The sequence below is a fragment of the Fistularia commersonii genome, chromosome 11, assembly GCF_037954325.1.
Source record: "Fistularia commersonii isolate RoL2024-O1a breed Wild chromosome 11, RoL_Fcom_v1.0, whole genome shotgun sequence".
NCBI classification, from domain to species: Eukaryota; Metazoa; Chordata; class Actinopteri; order Syngnathiformes; family Fistulariidae; genus Fistularia; species Fistularia commersonii.
The window spans coordinates 5,714,174-5,729,227 of NC_141294.1; the positions used below are offsets into that span (position 1 = coordinate 5,714,174).

The window sequence follows — 15,054 nt, forward strand, 5'->3', positions numbered from 1 at the left end:
AGGTGCAAACTGTTGATTAGATGGATTTTAAAAGATTTCTTCTATTGTTGCGCAAACGTACAAAACGATTTGCGAATTGCCAAAAAAAAAAAAAAAAAAAACACTAAAACAACACAGGATCTTTATTTTATCCTAGCCATCGGTCTTTTTGTGACGGGGCCTTGCATTGGGAAACACAGAACATTTGATTTGATGTCAGGAGAAAATAATATGTTTCTGACAGTAGAAACAAACATAGATGGGGTGCTATTTTCACTAATATAGACAAGTTGTAGTCAAGCAAAAAAAAAAAAAGAGGAGGAAAGCCGGGGACTAGAGGTTCAGACAGAGCAAAAGGAATGCTGTTTACTCATTGCACTCATCCATAAGAGACTTCCATCTCGACAGTCACTCAGCCGGACATTGCCTTCACTTTAGCAACAACATCCAGCCAACCTCCCCCCTCTTGTTCTGCCCAAAACTACTCGACCCTTAACCACCACTTTACCAACACAAAAAGATGCAGCATGGCACTTTCCTTTTCACCCCATACCATACAACCCCCCCACCTGCACCCCCATCACATGCACACACACACACACACATACACACACACACACTCCCAGCCACCACCCCCCCCCTTTCCCACCTTTGTATCAGTTGAAAGGCATGTGGTTACTGCCATCCGATTCCCCCCAGCTGAAAGTGCCTTTCACTTTACCGCAGTTCACAAAGAGGTCAGACTATAGCAAACAGAAATATTGTGTGAGAGCTCGCTTTTTTTTTTTTGTGCCACGGCTAAAAGATGTGAGAGATGCGAGAATAGCAGGGGGAGATGGATGGAGAGAGCGAGAAGGAGAAAGAGAGAGAGAGAGAGAGAGAAAGAGAGACGGTCCCTGATAAAGTTACATCTGGTCAAACAAACCTCACTCCATTCCTCATGCCAGAGGTAGAGAATTTATGCTATAGAGAATAGAGAATGGTATTTGAGAGAATTGACAGAAACTAAACATGGTCGGGCCAAACATCGTTCATTCAAATCCTTGTCAGACGAGGACGAGGTTTCCAGCTAGGGTGAATTTCCCGATGTTGCTCAAAACAGCTGCTAGGCGCCGTCCGTTCAGAGCCACAGCGCAGGGACACGTTGCAAAGTCGAGTGGTGACAGATTCAGGAATGCAGAGTGCAAGAGTATGAGGTGACTGTCACCGTCAGAAAATCAATCATCGCCGGGCCGGCCGGGACGATAGAAGCAAGGTGTCCTGGGCAGCGGTGTAACACGATGAGGCGGTGTTTTACTCACAAACCTCGAGGTTCTCCGACCTATCTAGTCTCTTTCCAGCTTTCTTTGTGCAACTCTGGTAAATGATTAATACCGAGTGTTCCTCCTCTGACCTTGTTTGTTAAAGACATGTACCTGACAACATTCCACTGTTTGAGCTCCAGAGGAGCATTTTATTTCTCACGTTTCACAGAGTCTCCTTCAAACGGATAAAAAAAAAAAAAAAAAGAAAATCGAGCTTTCGGAGACTTCGGGCGCTTAGCCCCAGCTTCTATTGTTAACCTTAATAATTGTAGCCCTGCGTTGCTGGGTAAATTTTCAGTATGCTGCCTTGTAATTGCAAGCACCAACATTTTTCTTGGCATAGAAGCTACTGAAATAAAGATTTGATTTCCAAAAGAGAACTCTGGGGAACCACACCAAACAGCCTCTGGAAAGAAACCGCACCGCCCAAGTCTTCAGCACTTCAAACACTTCTCAGCGAACTAAAAGAGATTAATTCTGAAAAGCTAACTGGTGTTTACTTTGCCCTTTATGATGGTTGCGTTTAGTAGGATAACATTTGGTGAGAAAGTGTCAGACTTTGTTTTACTCTAGGCCTGTTGCTTCCCAGCAGACCGGGGACTCTTCGAGGAGGTCTTCCCCCGGCAACCTCTCTCCCTGCCCCCTTTGGGGGAACGGACTGACGAGTGGCCTGGAAGTGTGCCTTTTTTCCACAGAGCCATCAAACATTTATTTCTCTCATAAGCGCCTGCCAACAGCCCCGCTGGCAGCCGCGGGCACAGCAGTGTGCCGGCAGGCAGAGTTAAGCTCAACATTACGGCAAACGATTCCGCGAAATTTCAAAATTTGCTCTTATGTATTTGAGAGAGAGCTGAGGGATTTTGTCCCTGAATGGAGAGCCGCCTGGCACCTTAAATCTGCCCCTCGCTGGGAACACAAAATGAAAATGGCCCTGTCATAAAACATCTGTAATGGCTCCATCTACCACCAACACATAATAGGGCAATTACCGAGAAAGGGGGCAGGGACGGACGCGACGTCTTCAGCTCTCTTTGCCTCAACACACAATGCTTTGGGATCCGATTGTGTCCGATATGCATAGATGTCCAGGGATGTGCGCTTCATATCATACCTGCTTGTACCTGTTCATTTGTTTGCCGGTTAAAAAGGTGTCAACAATGCGCGTTCAAAAATGAGGCTCACCCAATCTGAAATTACATTATTGATGCCTCTTTTGCACGAAACCCCGCATCTTCCACACCTTGTAATCAGGCGTAATTGAGGTTAACTGTACAGCGGGACTGAAACGCAAGACAGGTAAGCTGCAGCCTCTCATGATTAATGTAGTGTGTTAGTGTTCTGGGCTCTGACCTTTTGAGATAGGCCAGGCACCATTTTTAAGTGAAAGCTCTGCCTCTGCTGAGTTGTGGAGTTGTCCATCAAGTCCTCCTGCGCCCCTCCACTTTCCACCCTACCGTCATTCCCTTCTCCATCTCAGATCCTAGCCTTACTGCCTCATTGCCCCTGACCCATGTTTGTTTGCCTATGTGTCTCATTTTACACTGCAGAACCCAAAGCTCTTTTTAACTCTCCGGCCCCTTTTTAAAGTTGGGAATTAATAGGCACGGACCGATAGTAATTCAAAAGAGCCGCTTTCTCTTTGGCATACAAAAATGAATCCTGACAAATCTGGAACAGGCTAATTTCTGTAATTTCCTTCCAGATTGTATGTCAGTGCACACATGGAGGGTCTCATTTGTCCTCCAGTGGGCTGAGTGTCCAAACCAGAGAAAGGCATTGTTGGTCAGCCACCCTCCCTTCCTCTCCTCTCCACAATCCACTGCGGATGTGAATTGGCAGCGGGGTCATGTCCTTGCTTTGCTCCCAAACATCAGCATTGTCACAGTTAACTGAGTAAATTTACTTTTGACTTAGGCTCATTCAGGCCCTCACACACACGCACTCGGGGACTCTCAACAAAAAAAGGTGGACGAAATGCGTGCAAAGAGACAATCTTTTTTCCACAGTGATTCGCTGGAGAATCTGAAGGTGTACTTGTTAATCAGGGATGACGAGGACAGGGTCACCATCTGTAACATAGACCAGGGGCAGTAAATGGATGAGGGGAGGTGAAAGGGCACCGTCAGACATTCCTTTAGAAAATAAACAGAACAAAAACGACTTCTCTGAACAGGTATGCCATGCAGACATATTAACTTGATTGTGTCTGTTGTTTGATAAGAGTTTTTAGACACATGGAAACATCCAAAGTGGAAAAAATTAAATGCGAACTGGGGTCAAATTGTGTCCCGGCCGCCGAAGCTACATTAGCATTCGTCTTCGTATTTCAAAAGCCCGGTCAGGAGTGACTTTCTTGCAATTAGCAGGTTATCAGCGGTGGCGGTGGAGTCGTCCGCTGTCTCCCTGTCACTGCAGGGTTTGACGAAAGGAGACGAGGCTTTCTATGTAGGAAGACAGAAGAGGCAGAGGAGATGGATAGAGACCCCCTTTTGGAAGAAAACCCCAGGCTTTTGTTACGCTACAAAAAGGGATTACAGGTCAAATGCTTATTTTCATCAATGTTTTGAATATCATTTTTTTTCTAAATGAATACCAAATTTTTTTTTTTTTTTTTTTTTTTTTTACAAAAATGGGTTTACAAGAATGATTCACAGGTGGAAAAAAGTGACCTTTATCCTTGAGGCAAAAGCAAGTGTATTTAATGTTTGAGGCCGCCCCCACCTTTGTGATGAAGCCAGTGGTTCAATGAAAGGCAGCAGGAGGGGTCAACTCAGGCATCTGCTGCTCTGCTCAACAACTCATCTGTCCATCTGTGTACGCTGCTATTCTCTCCATCGGTGCACACACACACACACACACACACACACAGGGAGGGAGAGACACAGACAGGCAGACAAATGCAAATAGATATAGAAAAACAGAATCTGGTGGGTGTAAATTCACAAGAAACCTTGTTTTTTTTTTTTTAAAGTTTTGTTTTTTGTTTTTTGTCATTCAATCCTGGAGCACAGAAATATTCCTGTTTGTTTGCTTTTGTCCGACATTTTTAAAAGCGGAACCAAAAAAAAAAAAAACCCATGTCCGTTTTTATGTCAAGTATGTAATTAAGGCAAACAGACTGCACATAATTCAAAAGAATATGAACTATCGCTCTCTTTATGATAATAAACTCATGGAGTTTTTTTTTCTGCATCTGTTTGGCATGGAGAAAAACCACCTTGCATTGGCTTGTACTCTTGGCTGGAGAAAGGTGTCAAACTTTATTATAGAGACAGTGTCTGCAAACCATAACAATGGGAACTGGAAGAAACCAGAGAAGGAGTAACTCCTCTTGAGACAAAACTCCAGAGACAGAATGCATATAGACACTAGAAAATAAATATGTCCACGCTTGCGTTTGTTCGTTTAAAAGTCAGTCCTTGGCAGCTCTTCCTCGTATCCCCCATGTAAATCGCATCCATTCAACAAACCGATGCATAAAATCTAAGCCGTTACAATAAATGTTCTAATGCTTCTTAATGCCTGTTTAACAAATTTCAGCTTGACCAGACTTTTTCACCGTCTGGAAGATCAGCAAGATTTATGCCTTTCCTGTCGCTGATGAGGACATTACTGATAACAGAGAGGTTAAGTATGAGGAACATTTACGTCTCTGTATGAGCCAAGATGATTTTTTTTTTAATCTTGGAGAAGCTCCCAGGCTTTCCACTCCGAACAACACCTAGTAGATCTTCACTTGTGCAGCCGACCAGTAACTTACAGATCTCTGAAGAGGAGCCTCCACACACAGATGTGGGGTGTCAAGAATATTTGTGTTATACATTCTCCACATTTCTGATGAAAAGGACCCGTCTCTTTGCCAATTTCACTTTGCTTAGACTAATATATTCGAAGCAAGTTTCAAATAAACATAGCTCTTTTTGCTCTCTCTGCCTCGGTGTGGAGCGGAGGGACAATAAGCCGGTTGTGATGAAGAACTTTATAGGAACATTTAACTTAAGAGTGTGGGATTGAAGCGAGTAAACAAAGCATTCCTTTCCCTTTCATCACCATTTAACTGTTCCCTTCACATTCAGTCTCACCTCCAGGCCAGTGCCCACCAGACCGGAGAACTTGTCAAATAAATATAAATCAAAAAGTAAAGGTTTATCCCTTGAGTTAACACACAGCTGCTTTTGGTGTCGTTGTTCATTCCAGAAATTTCTAATCTAGTATCAGCTGCGGAAGCCCTCGTTTCAAAAACAGCGAAAATGCTCGCGCACTCCGTCTCCCACGGCACACATGTAAGTAGGAAAGGATAGCACGGCTTGCAGTAGCACCCCGGCAATAGTGTTCCAGACGCGCTGCCTGGAGGGCCATTTGGTTGTACTCATGGGAATGGTTGTTGTGTCAGTCATTTGCAGCGACCGCTAAAGAGTGCACTTAGCATCCTCTGTTTCCCCCTAGCAAACATGTGGGGAGTGACATGATACTGTACAAGAGCCTGGACAACATATTACATTTCAAAGCAATTTCCTAATTGTTTCCAGGCCAAGGTCGATAGCCTATATGGAAGCAATCCCTTTCTTTCAAACTTTTTTTTTTCATCCCCAGATTGGGAAACATTAAAGTGTTAAGTAAACTTGACCCAGGCAGGCTAATTCATTGGGAAATAGCTGGGGTTCATACATTCACTGCCATATCAGTGACAGTCAGTCAGTGGATTTCCCTCTATGTGGATGGTCACCATATGTTTATGTGTTTTTTTTCTGCGGGTGTAATCCCGAGGCAGGCAGGCAGGCACTGAGCAATGACATTTTTTGTTTTGATGAGACTGTTTACAAAAGGGGAATAGATCAGTAGGACACCTGAAGGCAGAGGTTAGTTTGCCGGATTACCGAGGCGGTCTGATTCTGGCCTTGATTTTCTAACAAAAAATCTTAAGCTTGGAAATGTCTCCTTGATTGTACGGAATTATCGCTGTCAAATCTTATCATGCCACTGGACTCGGTTCTTTTTTATTATTATTCTTATTCTTCTTTTTGAAGACATTTCAGCTTTCATGTCGGGTTCGGTTCTCTCTGCTCAGATGGGAAACGTCTTCAAGAAGAGAAACCGAGTCCGGTTTCCATGATCTGATGACTGACCGCGAGCCGGATAACCTTCACTGACACGTGCGGAATTATTCAAAATTGTCACTTTACTTGTCATGTCAACCTGTTCACCAGTCAATGAGGTAAAACAATCATGCCACATTTTTATAAGATTTATGTGTCATTACAAAAAAAAATATTAAGAGAAAACACAACAGAATAACCATGTTTGTTAACGGTTCCAAAGCGTTTGTCTACAGGAAGATGTGACAACATGAAAAACAACAAATGTTGCAAAAAAGAAAATGCTGTCATTGCTTCTCATCAAGAAATGCCCTAAAATTGTATTATTTTTTTTCTGAATTCTTCAAAATACATCGACATAAAAAAAAAAGAAAAATGAGGGTGGAATTAATCACCAAGGGTACAAGACTGGTGGACTTTGTTTTTAATTTTATTTGTACAGTAATGGTGTGGAATATTATCCAGTAATATATGTATATAAATGATTTTATATATCATTGTAAAAGCTCTTTACACTCTAACTGAATGCACCTCAAAACTCAGGTCCTATGCAATGATGAGGTAGACATTAATACATTAATAACGGTATTTTCCACCCTCTGACAAAAAAAAAACACACCTTAAATTACTCTTATCAATGTAAGAAATATATGATTATCATGAAACTCTGTACATCACAAATAATAAAATAATTATAGAATAGAAATTATACCGATTTGAGTGCATTTTGTATATTTACAAAGAAATGCCGTTTTCTCATTTCTTCATTCGTAGCACTTTGTAAAGTTATCAACTATACAAATATTTACAGCTCAACAATAATGAACAGCAGTGCATTCAAAGCTAATGTGCATTTAAATATCGCCTCGTTCTCGAGTCTTTTTCTTTTCTTTTCTTTTCTTTTCTTTTCTTTTCTTTTCTTTTCTTTTTTTCTTTTTTCTATTTTCCTCGTCAGAGCAGAACAAACTGGCCGCGCGTCCACGGAGCGGCCACCTGTGGAAGTGCATTTCGTAAAGATGCAGACTTTTGAGCAAAAAAAAAAAAAAAAAAAAAAAGATTCACCCCAGTATTGTGTGCTTCTTCTTTTTTTCCTTTTTTTTTTCTTTTTACATTCTTTTTTTTTTCTTTTTGTCTTTTTGTACAATAACAACAACAACAACAAGAGCGGGGCCCCGGTGAGACACAGATCCGACCGGGTGTCCTTTTCCGTGTCCGCCATGACGCACGACGAGTCCCGGCGCGCTTTCTCCTCTCAGTCGTCTCTCCGGGTGAGGCGCAAAAAAAAAAAAAAATCTCTAGAAGGCATCGTCTTATCTCCTCCAGTGCGTGTGTGTGTGTGTTTGTGTGTGTTTGCGTGTGTGTGTTTGCCTTTCTGTCATTCTCTCTGTCTTCTTTTCTTTCCTTTTGGGTAAACGTGCGCTCGCCCGGGTCCTGAAACGACTCCAGCCGGACGGTGGCAATTATGGCCCGGACGCACAGATCCGGAAGAGCCCGGCTGGCAGGCGTGATCACACGGCAGAGAACCCACTGTCCTTTGGCCTCGGCACGAACAGGTGCACGGTTGGACTTCATTCACACACACACACACACACACACACACACACACACACACACACACACAATCAGACTACCCCCCCCCCCCTTCCCCAGCCCTCATGTTGCAGTATGGACACATTTCATCTTCTGGGAAACAAGAGCCTGCTTGATGACCTTTTTTGCGTGTTTAGGAAATAAAGGCTTTGTATTATTGTGACTGGTGACGTTGAATAAATAGTGACTGTTGTGTGTGTGTGTGAGAGAGTGTGTGTGTATCCCTTTGAGAAGGCGCGTCATGCCTTGAGGACTTTATTCAAACAGGGAGCCAATTCAGAGATATCTTTCCTGTCTTAATGTTTGAGTGTGTGTGTGTTTGTTTGTGTGTGTGTGTGTAGTTTTTTTGCGTAATGATCGCTACCTGCATCCGCACTGCTCCACCACCATGTCCTCGTACTGTTTGTACACCACGTTGTTGCCCGAGTCTATGTACAGGATGCTGATGGGGCTGAGTTTGGTGGGGACACAGCAGCTGGGCGGGGTGCTGTTGGGGTCCATGGAATTCATGAGCGTCTGTATGATGGCGTGGTTGGTCGGCTCCAGGTGCGACCTGAGGGGGAAATCGCACACCCCCTCGCAGTGATACGCCTCATAATCCAGTGGCGCGATGATCCAGTCGTCCCAGCCCAGCTCCTTGAAATTCACATGCAGCGCCTTTTTGCTGCACCTGGATTTGGATTTCTTCCCGTGTCTCTTCCCGTGGCGGTTGCTGAGGGCCGTCCTCCGCCGCCGCCGGGGCCCCTCTCCCCTGGCCCCCCGCGGCGGTGGCGGCGGTGGCGGCGGCAGTGGCGGCGATGCCCCCTCTACCTCCTCCTCCTCCCTCCCCCTCTCCGCGGACCTCCGTGACTTGATCTTCTCCTTCATCTCATTGAAGAGGTTCTCCCTCTTCTTGGAGCGGGTGTAGACGACCAGAATGGCCTTCTCCTGCTGGGACCGGCCGCCCCGGTCAAACCCCAGCTGCTTCAGGTCCACCTCGGCGTCCGACTTGCCCACGGTGACCCGCAGCTGCAAGCAGAGCTGACTCCCCTGCTGCTGCTGCTGCTGCTGCTGATGATGATGGTGATGATGATGACGGTGATGCTGCTGCTGCTGTTGCTGCTGATGGTGATGATGCTGGTGATGATGTTGGTGATGCTGATGCGATTTAAGCATATCCCACGCGTCCAAAACCTCCCAGCCGGGCTTGACGGAATCCAGAGGGTCCAGCGGCCTGGAGTCCAGCAGTCTGTCCGAGTGGCAGGGATAGAGCTGCATGTCGAAGAGGCCCGTCGTCTGAAAATCCCCGGGCGCTCTCCTAAATATCCTTAATTCCGCCCCGACCAGCTCCTCTTTGTCTGAAAGGGTTGAGACATCAAACAGATACTTTTGTCTTCGCAGAGGAGAGTGCAAAAGATCGTCTGCAAGGATAAAAGAAGAAAATAATTGCAGTCAGATTCACTTAGGGTGTACAGTGTTCAGGGGAGGGGGGGGGGGGGAGGAAGGGGAGAATGAGAGGAGGAGGGGGGTGGATACTCGCATTCTCCCACAGAGGGCTTCTCCCTCCCTCCCTCCCTCCTCTCTTTTCTTGTTTTTCAAATGTCCACGATCAACCTGGTTGAAACAAACCGCAGCTGACAAGTCCAGCGCGATGGTTAGACGCGTCTGCAACCTCAAGCCGAGTCAAAACTGCCTTGTTATTTTGTTTTTTTGTTTTTTTTGTTTTTTTTGTTTTTTTTTTGTAATTTCGCCTCGCGTTTATTTAGATGCAAAAGTTTCTAAATTCAACATCCGGATACGCGACCTTTTTTACGAGTCTCCTTAAAATCACCCTTTCTTGTCCGAAAAAAAAACAACCCTCATTGCATTTCCTTCTAAAATCTGGTCGCGCATGACGGGCCCGATGAAAAAAAAAACGCACCACCGTGACGCGCAATAAAAGGACGCACCTAGTCCTTCATGCGCTTTTGTTTTCAATCTTCAATCGACGGGTTTAATTTTTTGTTTCTGTTTAAAAATTACAAAAAAAAAAAAAGAAAATCCAATCAACCTCCCTCATTGCCATGAGAGAGACGTCGGATTTGTTTATTTCACATGTTGACAGATGGATTTCCAGCTTCCACCTCCTTCCCAGAATGGAACTGGTTCTTATTCTGTGCTTTAAAAAAAGGGAGAAAAATAAATAAAGTGTTTTGTAGTACGCAATGAGACGTCTCGCAATGTTGCAAATTAAAAAAAAAAAAAAAGAGGCCGGTAAAGTAAAAGCCCCCGGGTGCTGCCAGACGTGGGACCAAAGGCGACAGACATATTGTACACTCAGCTGAACAATACACAATTAATGCATTATTCCCTGCTGGAGACCCAGGAGGCCTGCAAATATTTCATCAAGGCCGAGCAGCGTGGCTGGAATATAACACTGGCCAGAGCATAGGAACCCTTTGCAAAACAGATATTCAATATCTCTTGTGTGCCTCTGCGTGTGACTGTGTGTTTTAAAAAACAATACATTTCGGATTGGGGGTTGATTTATGGTTGCGTTATCAGGCCTATCGGGTTACTCCTCGTTATGATAAAATTAGCAGCACGGGAGAGAAGACAGTTTTTGCCAACGGGACACAAAAAGAAAGGGTTGTGACGATCAGGATCGTGTTTGTAACGGCATTATTCAAAAATATGTTGCAAAATTGAGCTTATGTAACATGCAAATACACGGATTGCTCGGTAAAATAAATGTATATTACTATCAAAATCTCAGTACATAAAAAGACGCGCGTCCTTCTTACTGATCTGTATGTGCGTGATAAAATAGATATTTGGTTTTTTTTTTGGTTGTTTTTTTTTTTGGGGGGGGGGGGGGTCAGGTCTCCCCCGTGAAGCGTAAAAAGCAGGCTGAAACTTTAACGCAGTGACATGGCGCGTCTGTTCCACATTATGCATATAGATTTTTTTTTTCTTTTAAAAACCTCAAACAAATCGAATAGAATTCCAGCAATAATTAACAGTTCCGAATTCCCATCTTCCTCATTAAAGCACTTCCCCTCTTATATTTCAGCCCGTCTTGCCAACGACAACATTCCCCTCCGAATGCGCCTGCACGGACCGAGTGCACACACTGAGGGATATTCGCGTTGACAGTCAAAAATGTCTTGATATCGGGTTTTTAAAAGTTTTTTTTTTTAATCACGTTAGATGTGTCAAAAAGTGTCGAGCAGGACTGGGTGGAGAAAAGAGCGAGTATTTACAATATAGTCATTCTGTTTGTTTTTTCAATGCAATTACTTTTTTGCAGTTTTTTTTTTGTTGTTATTTTCTATTAATAATTTCTGTTTACGCGTAAAAGTATGAACGCCATCCAGGTTCGGATATGCACAGTCGTGCGTAAAAGCGGAAAAAAATCATTTTATTTCATCTGTAAGTGAAAAAAAGCTCCAAACCAAAGTATCTGGAACTAAAATGTGTAAATTCCTTTTTTTTTCTTGCACGGTAAAGCCATGCAGCGCTTCAGGGATGCTGACAGCAAAGAAACGAACAGGAGCTGAGTTGAAAGAAGTGGAAGAAGAAGGAAAAAAAAAATAGTTCCCGTAATTAAATTGGTGGTGACAAAAGGAGTGGCAGGGTAATTTTTTTCTTTTTTTGCTTTTTTTTTGTTGCTGTTTTTTTTTCTGTTTTTGTTTTTTTTGTTTTTTTTTTTTTTTTTTTATGACATTTTTGGTGGTGTGCCTCCGTGGCCCAGGCGGGTCATTCCGGGAGAAGAGACACTGTTTGATATGTTATGACATGAACACTCAATTAGATCACCGAGTTCAAATACTCCGATCGGGCTTTCGATGCCAAGAGGGTCCGGTTCGGGGTCAGAGCCGGTGACACATCACATCAGAATCACAGGAAGAGAGTGAGGCGTTTTCTTTTTCTCTTTCTATCTAATCAGTTCACACTGCAAGGAATAGACGAGCCTGCAGAAGACACGTACTGGCGTGTTCGGGGGTCTTTTTGTCATCACGCGAGATTAACAGGGGGGTTGCTCTCGTCGTGTGATTGGTCCAAACTCGTTATTCGTGTCGACTCATGAAAAGGTTTTTTTTTTTTTTTTTTTTTTGGCCACGAGTGAAGTTTAAAAAAAAAAAATTGATTGGATTGTCGTTAATTAGAAATAACCAAAGTGGCACCTCTTCTCACGTCGATCGATCTTGGATTGAGCCAAAGGTCGATCTATAGGTGAGTCTCAGCTTTACGTGAGAGATCTAAATTTTTTTTTTTTTTTTTTAATTTCACTGCACATTTTAAACTGTCTTTTTTTCATTTTTTTTTTGTTTTGTTTTTTTGCATGAGCCACATCGTGTTTGTGCACGGAGGCCGGTCAGATCAGATCAGTTGGTTGCACAAGTTAAATGACCCAAACACCTGCTTCTCACACCGAGCACCCTCCACCCTCCACCCCACAACCCAAATCTGTCCACCCCCACCCCCAACCTCCCTTTGTCAGAGCAGGCTGGCCAGAATGGACACCATAATGCATTTCACTTTTTTTTTCCCCTTTCTTTTTCTTCCAACATCCCGGGGATGGTGCCAGTCAACGCACGTACAGTATATTCCAAAAATCCATCCATCCATGAAAACATTCATCCATGCATCTATCTATCCGTCCATTATCATAACCTGTTTACTTTTGGATTAGTTGTGAGGGTGGAGGTCAGGGTTGGGTGGGTGTTGGATGAAAATTAAACATCTAACCGGTAACATTTGAACGGAAATGTTTCTTTTTTCTTTCCTTCTTTCTCTCTTTTTTCCTTTTTTTTTCTTTCTTTCTGCTGCCTGCAGTGAAACTGATTTACAACCTTCATTTAGAGAGAGCCTCAATTAGTGTTTTACTGTCGTGTTACCCAGAGGTTAAGTGTAATATAACTTAATACCTTTTAAAAGAAAGGGAAAAAAAGGGGGGGGGGGGTCACACGAACGGGATATGCAGATAAACACGTGAATTACGAATAAATAATACCCTATCAAAACAATGCTGTAGATTAAAAGTCACTTTTATGGTTTCTCGATATTCTTTATATGTATATATATATAATTTTCAACACTAACGGATCCTTACCTAATGTCTGTCAGCAAATTTTCAGTTCCTAAACATACAGATGTATGCAAGAGAGAGGTGATGGTGAAAGGGAATGTGGGGGGGGGAAAGAGGGTGAGGGTGGCAATGGACCGAAACCAACCTGTTCCTCTGTCCACAAAACTTGTGATAGTGTTGGCGGATTTGGAGGAGCGGAAAAAGCTTGCGTTTAGTCCGAGTTTCTCTGCAGCCGAGTAAGTCCTGTATATAGACAGCATGTACTCATGGGGCACGATATCGTCCTTAAGGTCTTCTTTGTGCTGCCGCGCGAAATGATGCGAGGAGTAGGAGGAGGAGGAGGAGGAGGAGAAGATGTCTTTTAGGAGTTTGGTTGACCTCTGAGAGTCCTGGTGCGGGACCCTGGTCCCCCTGCTCCTCCGCGGCGCAGAGGGGGAGAGGAGAGCAGCTGAGTGGCAACGCGGTATATTCCCGAGGAAAACGAGGAGCAGGCCCAGAAAAAGCGTGAAAAGTCGAGATGCGACCATGGCTGGATGATGTTGAAAGAAGTTTTTTGTTTGTTTGTTTGGGTTTTTTTTGTTTTTTTTTTTTTTGTTTTTTTTTTTCTCCCCCCCCTTGCGCGGTGAAGTTGGTATCTGAGGGGTTCCGGGGGGTCCGCCGGAGCCGGAGACGGTCTGCGCGTCAGGGTCGCCGAGCTGCTACTTTTGCGCTCTCCGATCGCGCCAGAAGAAATGCGTTGGAGTCCACGCAGGAGCGGAGACTGTTGGGCCGAGAGAAACACGCCCACATGGTTGCTCGGTGCAGGGCTTCCCAAACAATTTCATGTCACGGACCTCCGAACGCACAAGAGCGGAACGGACGGCCGTAAAATACGCACGCAAGAATCCATGTGCGGGGAAAAAAAAGGTAGTTTCCCAGCAAATCCATCAAACGCAGCACATCCCCACCAAAAACGTATAATTTAATCCCAGTACGATTTACCGAAACCAACGTGCAACAACCAGCAAAACTCCCCCTCTCTTCCTTTCTCTCTCTCTCCCTCTCTCTCTCTCTCTCTTTGGTCATTACCAAGGTCGTTCTGCACTACAATGTCGACGTAAGTCCAAAAAAATATAAAGTAACTGCCGGGTGTGCTTTTATCAGCGAAGGACGCTTCTCAAGGACACGTCACATCAGATTAGATAAGATTTTACTTTCAGATATCTGTACGCCTATAGGATCATAAAGTTGTGTCATTAAAAGGCGGCCAAGTTTAGTCGTCTTTTTGCGATTGAATCATGCGTGTCATTTTTTTTTTTTTTTTTTTTTGGGTGGATGTTCCCTTTAATAGAATGATTATGGAGTAAATATTGGAACAAGGCACAGGTTGACCCGGGTTGGTTTACACCACCTGAATTCCGGGAGAATGAGAGAAGGAACTCCGCAGAAAGGGATTAAATAATCCGATGACGTAATTTATGGGATTTCAAATGTAAACCGTGTGAGAAAACAATGAAGTTAATTTGTTCTGTAAAGTTTTAGTGCAGGCTTTTAAAATCACCAAGGCCTTTAAAATGACTCTAGTGACCTCTAGTGGCCTTTTTAGATCACCTTTAAGCCAATTTTAGGAACCAGGCCTAGAGCTGTTCCTGTCACCTGGGAAAAGTTATATATAACAATAATAATAACAATAACAATAATAACAACAACAATACTAATAATAATAATAATCGTCATCATCATCATTATCATCATCATCATCATCATCATCATCATCATCATTATCATCACCCATTGGCCCCAATATTGATATATCAATTTGCTGTTTCTGTACAAAGTATAACTTGCATGACATTTCGAATCCATTGCACAAAATTTGCCTCTTGCTTATCTTATATCTTTGACTTTTGTCTTCTTTTTCGAGTTTTATAATCGATAGATATACATATATAAACTTTGTATGTGCAATAAAAAAAAATGCAGTTTCTGTTTTGTGCAGAAATAGTGCATCTTGTGGCGTTTACTTACTTATTTACCACTCTGGATCAGACGTGTC

At 43.5% G+C, this 15,054-nt stretch overlaps 1 protein-coding gene across 2 annotated transcripts; it reads right to left on the bottom strand.

Moving 5' to 3' along the window:
- Positions 1–8,016: 8,016 nt before the first annotated feature.
- On the bottom strand, positions 8,017–13,755 carry gdf6a (growth differentiation factor 6a). 2 transcript variants are annotated; one of them, XM_086154652.1, is made up of 2 exons: positions 13,165–13,755; positions 8,017–9,306 (listed from the first exon to the last, which is right to left on the bottom strand). In XM_086154652.1, exons 1-2 carry the CDS (start codon positions 13,544–13,546, stop codon positions 8,330–8,332), a joined length of 1,359 nt encoding a protein of 452 aa, XP_086010778.1. In that variant the 5' UTR covers positions 13,547–13,755; the 3' UTR covers positions 8,017–8,329. The 2 variants fall into 2 exon arrangements, with proteins under 2 accessions (XP_086010778.1, XP_086010776.1); XM_086154650.1 differs by having other exon boundaries at positions 8,017–9,369.
- Between the last annotated feature and the right edge of the window lie 1,299 nt (positions 13,756–15,054).

Bases quoted from the DNA above. Each gene is read 5' to 3' on its own strand.
- gdf6a (XM_086154650.1), bottom strand. From the start codon at position 13,546: ATGGTCGCATCTCGACTTTTCACGCTTTTTCTGGGCCTGCTCCTCGTT. The intron at 9,370-13,164 runs GTTGGTTTCGGT...TTATCCTTGCAG, and splicing joins TTTTGTGGACAGAGGAACAG to ACGATCTTTTGCACTCTCCT.